The sequence below is a fragment of the Macrotis lagotis genome, chromosome 1, assembly GCF_037893015.1.
Source record: "Macrotis lagotis isolate mMagLag1 chromosome 1, bilby.v1.9.chrom.fasta, whole genome shotgun sequence".
Lineage (NCBI taxonomy): Eukaryota > Metazoa > Chordata > Mammalia > Peramelemorphia > Peramelidae > Macrotis > Macrotis lagotis.
The window spans coordinates 644901220-644917967 of NC_133658.1; the positions used below are offsets into that span (position 1 = coordinate 644901220).

General features: G+C 36.2%; 1 protein-coding gene across 3 annotated transcripts in view; it reads left to right on the forward strand.

The window, feature by feature from the left end:
- Positions 1-12747, forward strand: part of ARHGEF12 (Rho guanine nucleotide exchange factor 12) — a 205178-nt gene extending 192431 nt beyond the window's left edge. For all 3 annotated transcript variants that reach the window (XM_074215280.1, XM_074215282.1, XM_074215281.1), the window contains 4 exons: positions 265-756; positions 1053-1342; positions 2961-3030; positions 3736-12747. In XM_074215280.1, the coding sequence (XP_074071381.1) occupies positions 265-756; positions 1053-1342; positions 2961-3030; positions 3736-3746 (863 nt within the window). In that variant the 3' untranslated portion in view covers positions 3747-12747. The remainder of the gene's footprint in view (positions 1-264; positions 757-1052; positions 1343-2960; positions 3031-3735) is intronic.
- The last annotated feature ends 4001 nt before the right edge of the window (positions 12748-16748 follow it).

Consider the following 16748-nt stretch of genomic DNA (forward strand, 5'->3'; position numbering starts at 1 on the left):
ACACATTCTTGAAGTGAATTGTGCAACTGGATGATACTTTCTGACTCTAAGGTCAAACTTAAATGCACAAAAGGTGCACTTGGCAATTGATTTCAGTGTTTGAAATACCAAAAGAAATGCAAAATTGATGCTTACGTTATTTAGAAACTCATTTATTAGATCTTAATAAATATTTGATTAATTTGCATTTAGAAGTGGCTTGACTGCTCAACTAAATTCTGATAGAAACTGGTGAATATTCTTTTTTTTTCTTTCTTCTTTTAGTGAGCCTTTTGAAGGAGTTGCTGGTACAGCAACTAGGTCTGACTGAGAAGTGGAGTCATGAAGATTGGCAGCATTTCCCCAGCTTTAGGACAGCCTCTCAGGGGGTGCAAGTAGAAAGTCCAGGTGCAATCCAGAATGTCCTAGACCACTCTGAAAATAATAAGACCAGCCAATCTGGTGAAGAAGGACAGAAGCCCCTCCAAACTGGAAGTGGCGAAATTGCTGCATGTTATAGTCCAAGGACTTCAGTTGAATCCCCAGTTCCACAGGACTATATGGAACTGGCATCTCAAGATACCAGGTCAAATAATGTTTTAGTCATGGACCACATGATCACAACCCCAGAGCCATCTAGCATCGAGCTAGAAGGGGGTCCTGATGATAGCGGAGAGCACTTTTTTGATGCCCGTGAAGCCCATAGTGATGATAATCCTTCAGAAAGTGATGGAACAGAAAGAAAGGAAGAAGGAGCTCTTCAGTTACGGATCTCAGGCAAGTTTATCAAAAACTTGGTCTAATGTTGTTCCTTCACCTGAAGTAGATATTATCCTGGTATTCATGTATCAAGAAAACTGGATTAAAAAGTACTTAACTTTCTTGGAATGTGTATTATTTTAAAATTCTAATTGTACCTGATATTATTAAACAGTTTGAAAATGTAGAAGCAAAAAACATTAACCACACACCATGGTTGGGGGGTTCAAGGATTTATTGTCTAATATCAGCTCTCTGATTTGTCAGCTGTTGATAGTGATGGTAACTTGCTCTTCTGATCAATCAATAAACAGGAAATGTTCTGATCCTCGATGGCTTTGAAACAGTGCAGGAAAGTTCTACGGAGGAGGAAGTTGCTTCAGGACTCCCTTCTGTAGGCTGGGCTCACCAGCAGCAGCCTCTTCATGATCCCCGGTCTGATGGAGGAGATTCTCCATTCATCCCTGAATTCCTAGTCCAGCACCGATGGGGATCTGGGGAGGAGACTGGCTTCAGGGCCCAGAGTCCCTCTTCCTCTGCAGACTCACACAGCCAAATCATGCAATGCATTCAGAAGATAGAGGCTGACCTTGAACACTTAAAGGTATCCACTGCTGCTTTTCTAAAGCCTGTTTCAGCATCTCTAAAACTTGTTTCTAAGTGGCATATACTGCAAAATGGAAGCAAAGAAAGAACAAAAACACTGATGCCAGTAAACCTGGTTGATTCTGAATGTGTGTACTCTCCTTTTCCTTGGAGAGGAAGGGCAGCTGGGCTTCTAAGGTTGTTAAAATACAAGGATTGGAAACATGCTTCTGATAATGTTTTCTTGTTATGTTTCTAAGTTAAAGGATCTGAATATATGTGATTTTCTTGGCTGATATTTGAGATTTGAGTAATGTGCTAAGATAGAGCTGTATTATTGTAAATCTAGTCTAAGAAAAGCCATAACTTATAATTGCCTGTTATTTGTTTTGTAACACATTGTTGTGGTGGTGGTGATGGTAGTGATAGTTTTCTGAGTCTTATGACAGATGATGATAAAAGCCTTTAGATTGAGCCTAAAACCTTCCTTTGTCAATCCCAGTATTGAAAGGGAATATTGGAAAGTAAACAGAAGTTCCCTAGATTCCCTTTAAGTTTTAGAAATCAGTTTCATCAGAAGTTGAAATGCATTCCTAGCAGTAAAGGGTCAGAATATGGGATGAATAAATAGACTGCCATTTTGCTAAATCGACCTCCTTATTTCATAAATTTTCTCATTGTCTCTTTTGGTATGATTTCTACAAGGTAAGAGATTGTGCCAACTTTAACTTCTATTTTTTGGAGATTCAGTGTATTACAGGATTTTTACATGATTTGAAAACATTTGTTTTTTGAGGAAATGGATATCATCTTATATCTGCCACCTTAGTCTATGGTAGAGAGAAATATTAAAGAGTCTAGATGTATTACAGAAATGTTGTACTTTTACTAGGAAAAAATACTATGGGGAGAAAAGGGAAAGGAAGGGATGTTTTAGCATTTTGGCAGTCTAACTTCTCTCACTTCTACATTTTGACTTCATTTGGATATATTTTATGGAATGTTATGTAGTATTGCCCTGTAGTTGATAAAATGTCTGAAATTCATTTGTAAGCAGACTAATTCTGATTAACCTCATGCTATACAACATAAAACAGTAAGGCTCCTTAGCAAAGTCCTCTGTGGGGACTTTATATGCTGTTTTTTTTTTCTTTTATTATGTACTCAAATGGATCTGTTATTTCATTGATTCAGGAGTACCCTCTAACAATGCACATAATTACTCATCCATGCTTGCCTTTCCTATTTAACTTCCCTCTATGTTTTCTCAAAAGTTTGGCATAGGGGTCAATCCCAGTGTGCTATACAACTTTCTCTTGACTTTGTAGAGGTACCAGGAATATTCTGTCTGTTTACCTGTCATCTCTTTTTTTGGCCACCTAAATAACCCATTTTTCTTACATATCACTTCTAAATTATCATAGCATAGGATTATAAGAGGAATGAAAGTTGTTTTTCAAAGGCAAAATTTCTGAACAAGATAAAATATTATTTGAAGATACAAGTAAAATATGAGTGAAGACTAAAGCAGTTTTGTACTACATTATTACTTAAAAAGTTTTATTTCCCCATTCTAAAAAGATTCCCTTCCCTCACCCCCAAAATCAGATGAAAATCATATGGGTTGTGTTTTACAGAAGGTGGAGGAAAGTTACATGACTCTTTGCCAAAGGCTGGCTGGATCAGCCCTCACAGAGGAGCACTCAGGTATGTGGAAAATCAGCTTGCCCTTATGTGATCATCTTTTCTTTCAGGTGGTAGCTCTAGTGTCATTACATCTTCTCTCCTCACCTTTTTTAAGAGCCAGGAATTTGAAAAATAGTAAATTATAAAACTATGATTCACAGTAGTGAAAAATATACTAATGCTTCTCTGATTTCCTAATGATATAGAAATGGGTCTCCCTGGGATTTTTTTTTTTTTTTAGCATTTCTGTGTTCTTTATATGAATAAGGAGTTTAAAGACAGGCTTCCCTATGTCTTTGCATGGGTTTATACCCAGTGTCAGTGTTATGTGTTTTTTTATTTAGCCCCAAAGTAGATGTTATAATGTCTTATTTAGAATATCTCTTTAAGATTAATTGGTTCAGCTGAAAACACAATACTACCAAGACAATTTTTTGTCCATTTATAACATTATTCATATAGGCACTAGCAGTTGGTTATCATAGCAAAATTCATGACATTGTGGTAGAATTTAGTTCTGTCCTATTGACTTTCTTGACATCAGAGTACACTGGTACTTTCTGATAGAGGCCCTCTGAACCCTACATATGTGTGTGTCTCTGTGTGTGTGTAGATACACATATGTTTGTATATAGAGAAATATCAAAATGCATGCTAACAAATTAGATTCTGGGAACCAGTTCTCCAACTCACTCTGGTTTCTATATGTCTTGCTTTTTCCCCTAGATAAAAGTTAAAGCCACAGCTCTTACTGGTGGCTGAAGGTTGGATTCTGAGCCTCGGCCTCGCAACACACATTCTGGCTCCAAGGTGGACTAGGAGAGAGTGTGTGACAGAGGATCTTCCTGTGGACCATCTGAGTGCTAGCCATGTCCCAAAATGCTCAAAGTGGGATTTGTTTTTCCCAGTATGGCAGCTGCACTTGTCTGTCAGTGAGGGAGTGTCCATTCTCTCATCTTCTCCCCCTCACTATTGGAAATTAATTTTGATTTCAGAACAAAAACCAAATGTACAGAGCTTTGGGTGTAGGATATAAAAAATGTATTTAGACATTTAAAAAAAGAAAAAAAGAGAATCAGATGTATTTATTTGACTTCATTCCGCATTTTGAAAGCACATTTTAATTTTAATTTTGCTTTTATGGTTTTGTTTTAATTGCGTAGCAAGAGTTTTAGCCCTTTTTTATTTAGTACACCCAAGGACCAGCTGCTCCTGAAATCACAGTTCAGGTCTGGGGGTTGATGTGGTTTGGGGAGAACTAGAGGGAACTAGGGTGTTTTGGTTTCACTGGACTGAATTTTAGCACTCCCAGTTAGCCCCTAGACTGCTTCTTGAAGGGCTACTTCCCTATGGTTTTCATGTACAGAATGACCTAGACTATATTTAAGAGGGGTCACATAGAAGATGAATTTCCTAACTGTGGGGCAAGCTTTCATTTTCTATAACTAAGGTCACCTCCCATGTCACAAAAAATTCCAAATGCACTAAATAGCCAGGCACTTGAAAATTGATTTGCTCCTTTTCCTACTCCCCCTACCCAAACCTACTCTTCTTTTCTTCTCTTCCATCAAATCATGGAATCTGAGAGGGAAAAGAGAAACCAAGTTTTATTTTCTTGACTGTAAAATAGTTTAGATATTGTTTAATTTTTGCAATTATTCATAGGGCTTTGGCACTTGTATGAATTTTCCCTGTAGTTGAACAGGAAAAAAAATGGAAATGCTTTGAACAGAGAGAAATGGTGGGGTGGGGATTGGGGGGGAAGAGCGATTGGAAAAGTTATGTGTCAACCTGAATCACTACTGAGCTGAACTATGGCTTCATTAGCCATGGGGACTGCTGATCATAGGGCCAGTAAGTTTTTAGTATCTGGAGGGTTGACTAATTTTTGCACTGATTGTGCCAAAATGCTCTCTATTTGTAATGCAATGAGAGTCAAGGTTGGAATGCAAAGAAATGTAATGGAGTAGACAGGACTATCATACCAGCCCTGTAAGCACTTCCTTTAGCTTAACTGCTGTAGCCCTTTCCATCCTGGGAGCATGACTGACCTTGCCATTTGAAACCTGCAGATCAATACCAGAACATACACTGAATCCTCCAGGCTGGTTCTGGATCCTGCCTGCAGTAGAGTTAGTAGCAGCATTGGCAGTACCCTACAGAAGGTAGGGTTTCAGAATTGTCACTTGAAAACATCTTCAGTCACAGTTTTTAAACAATATTCTTTGTGCATCAGGTAAACAAACTTTGGAGGTTTTGTTTATTTGTTTGTTTGTTTTTTGCCAATTAAAACCATGTGCCAAATCTGCAAAATTTTGTTCCTGTACAAAGCATTTCATCACATCTTCCAGTAGTGTCTTCCACTTTCTCTGAATAGTCAGTGTGTGATTTTTACTCCCTTCTTAGTTGTCACAAAGAAAACAGATTTATCTCATCATAAATGGCAGGAATTCCCAGCTGCTTTTCACGTATCATGAAGCTACAACTTAATCAGCTCATCTGACTGCATCAAGTTCCCTGCCTGTGTATTGTCAACTAAGCTATGTTTTTTGGACATGGCCACAATCACTCACTTGGGGATATGCCTGTAGACTGGAACTGCATTCTCAGTTATAAATAAAATATAATTTAAACTAGAATGGGGTAAGAAGCTTTAGAACCCTAGCTCACAGAATAGCAACCTAGAGCTTTCCCTGACTTAGCAGGTAGAGTCTACAGAAACAAAATGATTATATCATATGCTGCTGGCAAGGATGCTATGTCATTACCAGCTCAGAGTTATCTGTACACCAGGTATTCAGCCCTAACCCATCTGTATCAAAGGAGATGCTGTTAAGTGGATATTTGAGAAGTATACACCATGATAGTTTAGTTTGGAATGAGAATAAATTTGTTTCAAACAACTACAGAGTAACCACTTAACAGTATATAATTCCTTCAGGAGGTAGGAAAAGTGCAATGTTTTAAATTCTGTCATAGTTATTAATTCACTAAATGGCCTTGAGCAAGTTTGTTAATTCTATCCCTCAACTTCTTACTCTGCACAATGGAGATACAAAGTCTAGCTGAAAAAAATAAAGCACATTTAATGTAGTTCAGGTGCTAAAAAAAAAAGTCATTTCGTATCTCCAAAATATAGTCCAGAAGAGATTCCAAAGTTTCAAGTGCTCTTTCCATCTTAGAACTGCCAGTTAAGAGGGAGAAAGTTTCCATTTAAATCATTCTATCCATATCCTTCCGTTACTTTAACCATCATATCTGTCCTTCCAGTTTGAAAGATTAGAGACTCACATTCCTTAAACAAAACTGGTCAGTAGAAAGCCCTTTTCCTAGGGAGAGTTAAAGAAAAGTTGGGATCCTATTTTCCTAGAAGGACACGAGTAGAAAAGATGATCTGTGGAAAATGACCTGTCTTGGGGGGTGCATAAGGGACTTATTAAAATGTGTACTGTCCTGTTGGTTTTAATGACCTCCTTGACTTTTAAGTGGTGAAATACATTTAGAACATCTCATTCCCTTTCAGAGAACAGAGAGTTAGTCAAGTTATATTGACAATTCCAAAGTACCATGATTCAAAACAGAGTTTCCTGCCCTAGAAGCCATATGTTTTGTGTATTCTATAATCAGCTTGTATTCAGGACAAATTGAAATTGAAATTAACTTCCAGATTTTTCATCAGAATCTTGGCTTTTAAGAGCCAAGGATCATACTCATTGTAGAATTTTACATGACATCATTTTTTTCAAACATTTTACTTTGCCGATTTTTTTTATGCTTTTTAAAAATACATTATAAGCTAGTACAGAAGAAAACAGGTATCACTTAAAATTTTACAATGTGAGAGCAGCAGTGTATACCTGATGCTTCCCATTGCTTACTTCCTTTGCTTTTTGGTAGTGGTAGATTCAACAGGTTGTATCGGGATTGAAAGGGGACTGATATATATATTTTTAAACTGGGATGTATCTGTATACCCTAAAATTCAGTGTTAATTTGGACTATTGAACTCATAACCTCAGATATCTCATTATTGAAAACTTTAGACAAATGTCATAAACAGATTAATAGAAAAAATCATTGTTTTTTTCTCATGCTTTCCACCTTCAGCATTGTTACATTTTTGTAAAATGATTTTTCCTTCCCCTCCATACACCCCCCCCCCCCCAAGAGTTTGTCATTTCCATACTCCAGTTACCTGTCTCCCACCACTGGTGTTGGAGATTTTGTTAATGAGTTTTCTGAAAGTATCTCCCCCCCTCCCTGACAAGGAAACAAATACCTTCTATTTCCAGGTGCAAACTGACAAGGAGGTGTACTGCAAAAATGGTCACTGTAATGTGCAAATGGTTGGTTATTATTTTTAATAAATCTTTGAATCTCTTCATACTAGAACATCTTATTTTCCTTGTACACCATACAATCATGTACTCTTTTAACAAAGATTACTTTAAAAAATCTGGAAGTATTCTTTAAAGAAAACTTTATTAATAATCCTGTATTTTTACTGATCATGTTTTGAAATGTCTGAAAGACTTTATTGTTCTAATTATCCAGATGTATGTTTGTAAAATAGCTCTTTTATGAATTAGATGATAAGGTTGTATGTTTCTGGAACAAAATATTGGTCATCTAAAAGGAACTTTGTTTTCTGGGATCTGGGAAAATAGAAAATGAGCATTCAAATATCATTAAATAAGTTTAAAGGAATCATTTTTGGTTTGTTTGTATGTTGTTAGATTATCTCTAGCTACCTGTTCTGAAGAGTGGTGAGCAAGGCAAGCATTAGTTAACCTTTTTTTAAAATAAATATTTTATTTATTTTTCCAACTACATACATTGGTAATTTTTATCAATCATTTTTTTTGCAAGATTTTGAGTTTTACAATTTTTCTCCCTCCCTCCCACCCTTCCCTTCCCCCCCCCTCCCAACAGAAAGCAATCTGATATAGGCTTTACATTTGTAATTAAAGCATTAGTTAATCTTGATGGAAATTACTTTCAAAAATCTTGCTGGGGCAGCTAGGTGGCACAGTGGATAAAGCACCAGCCCTGGAGTCAGGAGTACCTGAGTTCAAATGTGGCCTCAGGCACTTAATAATTACCCAGCTGTGTGGCCTTGGGCAAGCCACTTAACCCCATTTGCCTTACAAAAACCTAAAAAAAAATCTTGCTCATCAAAGCCTCTTTCCAAGGGAAGATGCCCAATTACAGCTCAGTAATGTGAAAACTTTGATGAATATTATTCAATCTGGTGCTCATGGGTTCCAAGCATCTGGAGAAAATTCTTTATAGTTCATTCAGAGTCATTTTTACTTAAATGTTGCCTTAAATTGAAAAGTTTTAATGTTTTTAGAGTAACTTGTATTATCAAGTTTGAGGCTTCCTAAAGTGCCAACATCTCTCTGCTCCAATGGATGCCATTTTATCCCAGTGGAGCCCCAGGCAGCTTTATGATTTGATTCTTTCTATATCAGAGTCTGTTAGCTTTTGATTTAGCATTGATCAGATTTTTATTCATCCAGAGGAAAACATGACTACTGGTTCACATTTTTAACATAAGATGAATATTCTTTATTTTTCAGTTTTATTTATTTAAGGCAATGGGGTTAAGTGACTTAACCAAGGTCACACAGCTGGGTAATTATTAAGTATCTGAGGCCGGATTTGAACTCAGGTCCTTCTGCCTCCAAGACTAGTGTTCTATCCACTGTGCCACCTAGCTGCCAAGAAGAATATTCTTAATATTTTGTGAAACAAATTACTCAGGAATATCCAGATGTACTTTATGCTTCCAGAAAACAACCACCTGAGGAAAATGAAAGAAAAATGTTTCGCCACATTGCTTAGTGCTTTTAAACATTCTCATTTGAGTCTCACTCAGGCCTATGAGAAGATAATGAAAGTAATATAAACCTCATTGTCTAGATGAGGCAACCCAGGCCTAGAGAACTGATGATCTAGGTCCAGTGTTGCTGGTAGTATATCACCCCTTAATCTTGCCCAAGTATTGGTTTTATACAAGATTTTTTCCCCCATACTAAGTAATTTAGACAAGAAGTTATCTCTTTTCTGCCATGCCATTTGATTTTTACTTACCCCTGGATAATACAATGTATCTCAGCTACAAATAGACACTCATCTAATTAAGCACAACTTACTATGTAGCAGGTTCTGTGTTAGATGCTAGGAGACAGACAAAAGTGAAAGTCTCTGCCTTCAAGGTTTAAGTTCTATCATTAAGACTACGTATATTCTGGGAGAACATTCAAAATAAAAACACGACAATTAGAAGTGAGGGCATCACTAGCAGGTGAAACAAAGATTTCATGAAGTGGGCAGCTACATGGTGCAGTGGATAGAGAACTAGGGAGTCAAGAGGACCTGAGTTCAAATGTGACATAGCTGTGTGACCTTGGACAAGTCACTTAACCCTATTACCTTAAATAAATAAAAAAGTTTAAAAGATTTCATGGAGAAGGTGACTAAGGAGGGTATTATTTTAGTCTAATGATAAGCTCAAAAGCCAGATTGGAAATGGTTGAGAATTATTTAAAATGAGAGAGAATGGAAGCAGGGAAAGTAATATATATTTTTAGGTTTGTCTCTCAAAGAGAATGATAGATACATCAATGACATCAAAGTGTTTGGGATTTTTTTTTTGTGATTGAGGAAACAGTTTCATTGGTATAGAGAATTCTTGAGTGAGACAATCCCTTTCCCACTGAGTTTTAGTACCTGCTCTGGGCAGCTGGTACAGAGGGCTGAGATTCAGGAAGAATCATCCACATGAATTCAAATCCAGACTCCAGCTAACTGTGCAACCTTAGGCAAATCACTTAACCCTGTTTGCTTCAGTTCTTCATCTGTAAAATGGACTGGAGAAGGAAATAGCAAACCAAGAATCTTTGCCAAGAAAACCTCAGATGGGGTCATGACAGTTCCTGCTCTACAATTTAAAGTCTAGAGAGTTTATGGCTGATACCCTAAGGTTAAATGACATGTCTAGGGTCACAGCTAGTAGAAATGGAATTTAAATGTTACTCAGACAACAGTTTTATTTTTTTCTCCATCAATAAAACTATAGGTCCAGACAGGGGTAAAACATTTCAGGTTTTTCATTCTTGTACCTCTGCTTGTTACATGTGAATCTTGCTTGCTACTTGAAAACAAAATGCAAGATTTAGACTAGGAATCAGAACCCTAGAGTTCTCTGCCATTAGTTATCTTCATTCACCAAATCCTTTCACCTCTCTGGACTTCTTCCATTCACTCATCTACAAAATGAGGGTGTTGTACTTAATTGTCTTTAAGGCTCTTTCCAACTTGAAAGGAATTCTGGACTAGACCTAGATTCTATGATTTTTAGCCATTTGCCTTATTTTCAATTGGTAATAGTAATGGGTCATTTACCCTTCCATGCACTTCATCAATGACATTTTCAAGATTATTTAAAGCTCTCAAACTACTTGCATTCATGTCACATCAACAGATGGTAAGAAGCCTTGGCTTGCAAATGTATAGTGACCATGTTCTCACCATCCCCTGAGACATGCTATTTCATTCTCCAGTTGTCTCTACCCAAACAGTATATAGTAGGGGAGGAAGGTATGAATATGTCTTGTAACAGTGGCAGAAAGGTGGGGAAGAGAAGGGGAAAAAGAAAATTTGCAATATTAAGTCTCTTCTTTAATAGTACCAAAGTAGTCTGCATTTTTAGAGAAATTCTTCAGCTCTTGTCCTCATTCTATCTAGTTCTAACCTCTTTTACATATTTCAACCAAATAACCCACCAGAATTTAGGGGGAAAAGAAACTTTTCCACTGGTTTACTAAAACTTCAGTTTTAAAGTAACTTAAATTGTGGCTCTAAACTGAGTACTGACTGCTTTTGAATGGAATTATAATGAATGTGCTGGCAGCTTTTCCATAATCATGGGCAAATATGGTAGTTTTCATCTTGTTAAAAGCCTGATTTCAAACTTAGTGCCTTAATACCACTTCTGAGACTGTCTGAAAGTTAAAATAAGACTTATTTGGTATCTTGTGACAGTATTAACTTTCCACCAAACTCTCTTGCAGTTATTCTTTATCCAGATATGAGAATCAGAATTACTGGGAACAACTTAAGAAATTATATGCCATAAATGGAATGACACAAAATATACAGAATTTTTTTGTCTTTATGAAAAGTCACTCTTCTCCGTTTTTTGTAGAGCTCCTTTTATACCTTAATGGTTTTCAGTTCTTACTGATCACAACCCTTCTCATCCTTCTCTTTGTATGGAAATTGTATGCATATTCTAGATCTCATTAATAAGGAAGAAATAATCTTGCTTGCTGCCCTCAATTTATAAGGATTGAAAAATTGCCACTCACAAGTTTCCAATATTTAGTTCTCCACATTTTTTTCATTTTAATTTGGAATGTGTGATTGTGACTACATGCAAAATGATGAAATTGTATACACAATAGAAATTCTGTGCATGTTGTCAAATATATATCCATGAATATATTGTACAAAGGGGAGTTTTCCTCCTCAGTCCAATAGGGAGTAAAGAGAAGAGAGACCAGCAAGAGAATTTATATCAAAGAGCAAAATATTTTGTTAAGCTTTAGCCATTCTGGTTTCTAGTCTAGGCCATAGTGATTGATTTTAGCATTTAATTTTGTCCCACCCCTCAAATCCTCCTGTTCTCCCATCAGCATGTCCTACTAAGTGCATCCCCTTTTATGTAACATTTTGTAGCAGCTGGTTTTTTTTTGTTTTGTTTTTTAGTTTTTGCAAGGAAATGGGTTTAAGTGGCTTGCCCAAGGCCACACAGCTAGGTAATTATTAAGTGTCTGAGACTGGATTTGAACCAGGTACTCCTGACTCCAGGGCCAGTGCTCTATCTTAAAGTTACAATTTGGCAGTTTTTAAAACTCTTGGAAGTTTCACATACACTTTATATTCACTTTCCTCCTCTTCCTTTATTAAACATAAAAGGCTGCTGTAGCTATTACTATCATAATGCACAAGCTGAGTTTTTTGTATGATTTACTGAGGTGGTTTTATGTTTTGCTTTCCTAAATGTGTCTGTTTTCTGAATTTCAATCAATTGATCATCACAAAAAAATGCTATAGTCTTGTACATTTGTAAATTTTTTTGTTCACTTTGGGATATGAACATTCTACTGGTTTTGCTAGGTCCAAGGGTTTGCATAATTTAGTAGTTTGGGAACATAGTTCCACTTTCTAGAATACCAAGAACCACTTCACAACTCCACCAAAAATGTATTACAGTACTCCTACCACCCTTCCAACATTTGTAATGTTCCTTTTTATGTTAACTTTGCCAATCTGATGGATTCTAGAATAGTGTCTCAGAGTTGTTTTAATTTTCAATTCTTTATTAATAATTTAGAACATTTTATCATATGGCTATAACTTGGATTTTTTCTTTCACAAACTTATTAATAAAGTCCTTTGACCATTTATCAGTTAGGGAATGGCTCTTACTCTTATAAATTTGACTCATTTCCCTATATTACTTAGAAATGAGACCTCTGTCAGAGAAATTTGCTACAAAGGATCCTCCCCTCCAATTTCCAACCTTGTAAACTTTGGGCATTCTTAATAGGAAGGTGCTTTGAATAGGAGCAGGATAATATCACTCAATTAAGTCTATCTGTGAGTTAATTCTCCTTTTTTCATTCTTGTACTTGTTTTATTTGAAAAAAAACATTTTTTTAAAGATAGTCCAGTGCTACTCAGGATAAGGAGGTTAACATTTTTGTTATTATTGCAGATCCTTACCTCTTTTCCCAAGGAAGCTTATTGGTTCAAAAGAGAACTGCTTTGATTGGGAGGAGATTGACAGGTTGTTCCATTACCTCCCTTACATGACCTCTTCTGTAAATGTAGAGCTGTTCTTTAAAATTTATGAAGGACAGAGAAAATTTTTTTAAAAGTTCATTTTCAGTCACCGTAATGTGATCTAGCCAACTTGTCATATCATTTAGTGAGCAAATGTATCATAAGAGAAACTGTTCCAGCCAGCAGAAACAAATCCCAAAGTACTGAGAAGCTTTCATACAACCATTGTAAACACAATAAAACAGCAAACATTAAATACCCAAGAGGAAGAGAAAATAAGATTTTTTTCCTTGTTACTTGCTAAATATTGTAGGTGGGGGACCTAGGGCATCACCTGCTTGTGTTGATTTTCTTTCTTGAAAACCAGTAATTTTGACTTAAATATTTTTTCATCCATCCATGATCCTTTCATCCGTTTCTTTTGACAGCCTATTGGAGAGCACCCTTTTGCTGCTGTACAGTGGGGAGATAAAGTGAGGTTTATATTCTAACTAAAGAGGACTGCAAAGAAGCATGAACCCATTTCAGACATGAGTCCATGGAGCTGTTATTTGAACTATAATTGAAGTTGGTCATACCTTAGTTGATCTCAAGCAGACATTTTTTCTAATCTGGGCCAACTCAACTGGACAATAGAGATGCATTATAATTGGAAGAAGGGGAGCAATTATCCTACCATATAGGTCAACCAGGCAAAACATGAAATATGTTCAAATCAAGGCACCACATTTTAGAAAGGCCCTTAAGGAGTTAGGGATCTATCTAGACGAAAGCTACTGGAATAGTAAGGCACTGGAAGCTATGTGACTGAAGAAGGAAGAGGGAATGTTCAACCCAGAGAAAAGGAGACTTAAAGAAGACATGATAGTTATCTTTAAGCTTTGACCATTGAGGAGCAGATTAGGTTTGTTGTTCTTGGTTCCCCAGAATACTGAATCAAGAACAATGGGCATAAGTAATGGAGAAGCAGACTGATAAATAAGCTTAGAACTGGCTACAAATAGTTTGTCATCTCTCCTACTTTACTTTCATAATGGCATTAATATAATACTTTCAGATTTGCAAAACACCTTATACATATATATGTGTGTGTATATATGTATGTATACAAAGAGAGAGACAGAGATCCTCATAACCCTCTATAAAGTAGTTACTGTTGTTAACCAGTAAGGAAATAGGTGATTTTTCTAAGAGTCTTACAGCTATTAAGTAAGTGCCTGTAGTAGGACCCAAACTGTTGGTTTCCAAAGCCGATTCCATCCACTATACCACCTAGCTGCTTTAGTCACCAGACCAGCCTATCCAAACTACTTATCTTTCCCATGACTGGGGACATGGAATCTGGAAGTCCCAGGCTATGGAGGTCTAGGTTTCATGTTCATTATGGAAGATGCTGGTCCATGTGGAGAACAGAAAATATCTTTGCTCTTTCCTGGCTTGGGACTTCTTGGGAAGTCTTCAGGTATAGGATGATAACTATTTGACAAAGAGATTGCCTAGGAGATCTTTCTTTAGATGCTGATTATATTGAATGACCACCAAGGTAAGTTGCTTTCAGAACTGAGATTCTGTGGTCTCCTTTTTTCAGATCCTCCTCTCATCTTCAGATTCATCCTACATACTTTTCCCAACCCAACTTTAAAAATACAGTTTTTCTCATGTCACTCTTCCACTCTATAACTTATAATGGCTCCCCATTGTCTACTGCATTAAGTTTAAACTTCTTTGCTTGACAAAGCTTATACACTCATTAAAAACTTACTTCCTACTTCTATCTAACACCAAACCTCCATTGCAGTAAGGCACCCTTGCAACTATCCTTGACTTTTCAATTCCATTTCCTTTTGCTTATGTTAGTCCTCCATCCTAGAAGCTCTTCTCCCATTTCTCCATTTATCCCAATCCCAAACATACTTCAAAATCATCCTTCTCCCTAATGGCCCCCTGTCAATAGCAAATTTGTATATACATACAACATACACATATGTATGTGTATGTATATGTAAATTTAGAAACACTTTCATGCTACATGTTCATTTGGACTATTTGTGCCAAACCTGTTTGAGACTTTCAAGCTTGATCTAAGCAACCAGTCTAACACACTGTTCCTTGATCCCAACTAGTGATGTCATTTTGATCTTCTTTGAGCACTAAGGACAACCAACCAACCAACCAACATATACATAAGAATATATATAGATATGTGTATACATATATACTCCTTGCATATAGGTATATTGATGGTTGAGTGGATCTGTGATTGATATGAGTACTCCCTCCAATAATGTAAACTACAATTCATGATTCTTTTTGTGTTTTTGTTGAAATGAATTGTATAGTTCTTATCCATCCCTTCCCATAAATTCTCCAAAGGGAGTTCACTTAAAAATCTCAGTCTTACTTTGGGCACCTCAACAGTGGATAGACACTTTGGAACACAGAGATAGTCCATCATTTAGTCCTACCTCACAATCTAGGATTTGCATACTTTTTCTAACCAAACTTTTTTTTTTCTCTCCTATCTTTTAGATGAGAATATCAAACACATTGCCCACAGGAATCTTTATGAAGAGTTTAGAAAACTTCTGCACAGTTCTGCATTTTCCTTATTTGCATTAATCTCATGCTATAGTTTATTTATAGTCACAATGTGCCTCACCATTGGTCTTTGGGCATGTTTAATTCATCAGAGACAATGGTATTCCATTATTCCCAGCCTTTTGGTATAACTAAAAAATATCAGTGTTAAAAAAGTAATTCTTCATTTTAGGAAGAAGCTGGAGTTATTAAAAGGATTATGTAATATCACAAATGCAATCCATCTTGCTTTCCTATTCAGATTATAGCTCCCCTTGTTCCAGCTATAATGCATCTCTTAATAAAATGGGTTTTTTTTTACTTTGACCATCACACTTTGATGCTCTGGTCATTTTGGAAATCTATCCAGATTTGGTTAATTGTCTAGATTACGGCAGTTGCAAAAAGAATGGAAAAGAAAATGCAAATCTGAAAGGATTCATGGCAGATTATTTTGGATTAACTAGACAGTTCATTGTCTAGCTGCAGTTTCTGTCCATGATTTACGTATTGCTAGACAAACTCTAGGGATTTTGGCTAAATATTCTGCTCAAATATGTATCATAGTCAAGAGACAATAAGCTTTCTGCAGTACATCCACTTAGAGTTTCCCTTGTGTATAGTTAGGTCAGTGTTGGTCTCAGCTTCCTCATCTATAAATGAAGGAATTAGGTTGGATGACCTCTAAAGACCCTTCCAACTCAAAATCTATAATCTTGTGATCACAGATCTCAGAATGCAATTATTGCATTGTCCATAAACATGAATATTTATAGGACTTCATCTATAGGGAGTTGCTCTTCCATTTGGACTTTACATTGACATTGCTCTGAAAAAATGCCAAATATATTTGACCTACTTTTCCTAAGCAGATAGTCTTAGAACAAAGTTTTCTGCTGGATTTATGAAGTCATTTTTATGATTGTAACATGGGATCTTATAGAATATGTGGGAGGAAAAACCTTTAAGGACACATTTTGCCCTCTATTGACAAATGCTTTTCTATGGTTGTCAAATAATAAGCACAATAGAATTTTGTAATCTCTGCATTTTTGGTGAATTTTACAACTGAAAATGTAGTCTTCTGTAGGATCTTGTTTGTGAAAGTCTGTTCCTTTTTTCAAAATTTCAGCAAGGATGCCTTCAATACTTTTGTAGATTTCATCAGGATTAGTTCAAAAATGGAAAAGAAGGTATATGAAGAAATATTTTTAATAAAGTATGTATATAGTCAGTAGTTATTAATGTTTTCTCTATTTTAAAAATATAGCATCCATGATACTATTGGTATCCTATTGAAATCTTGA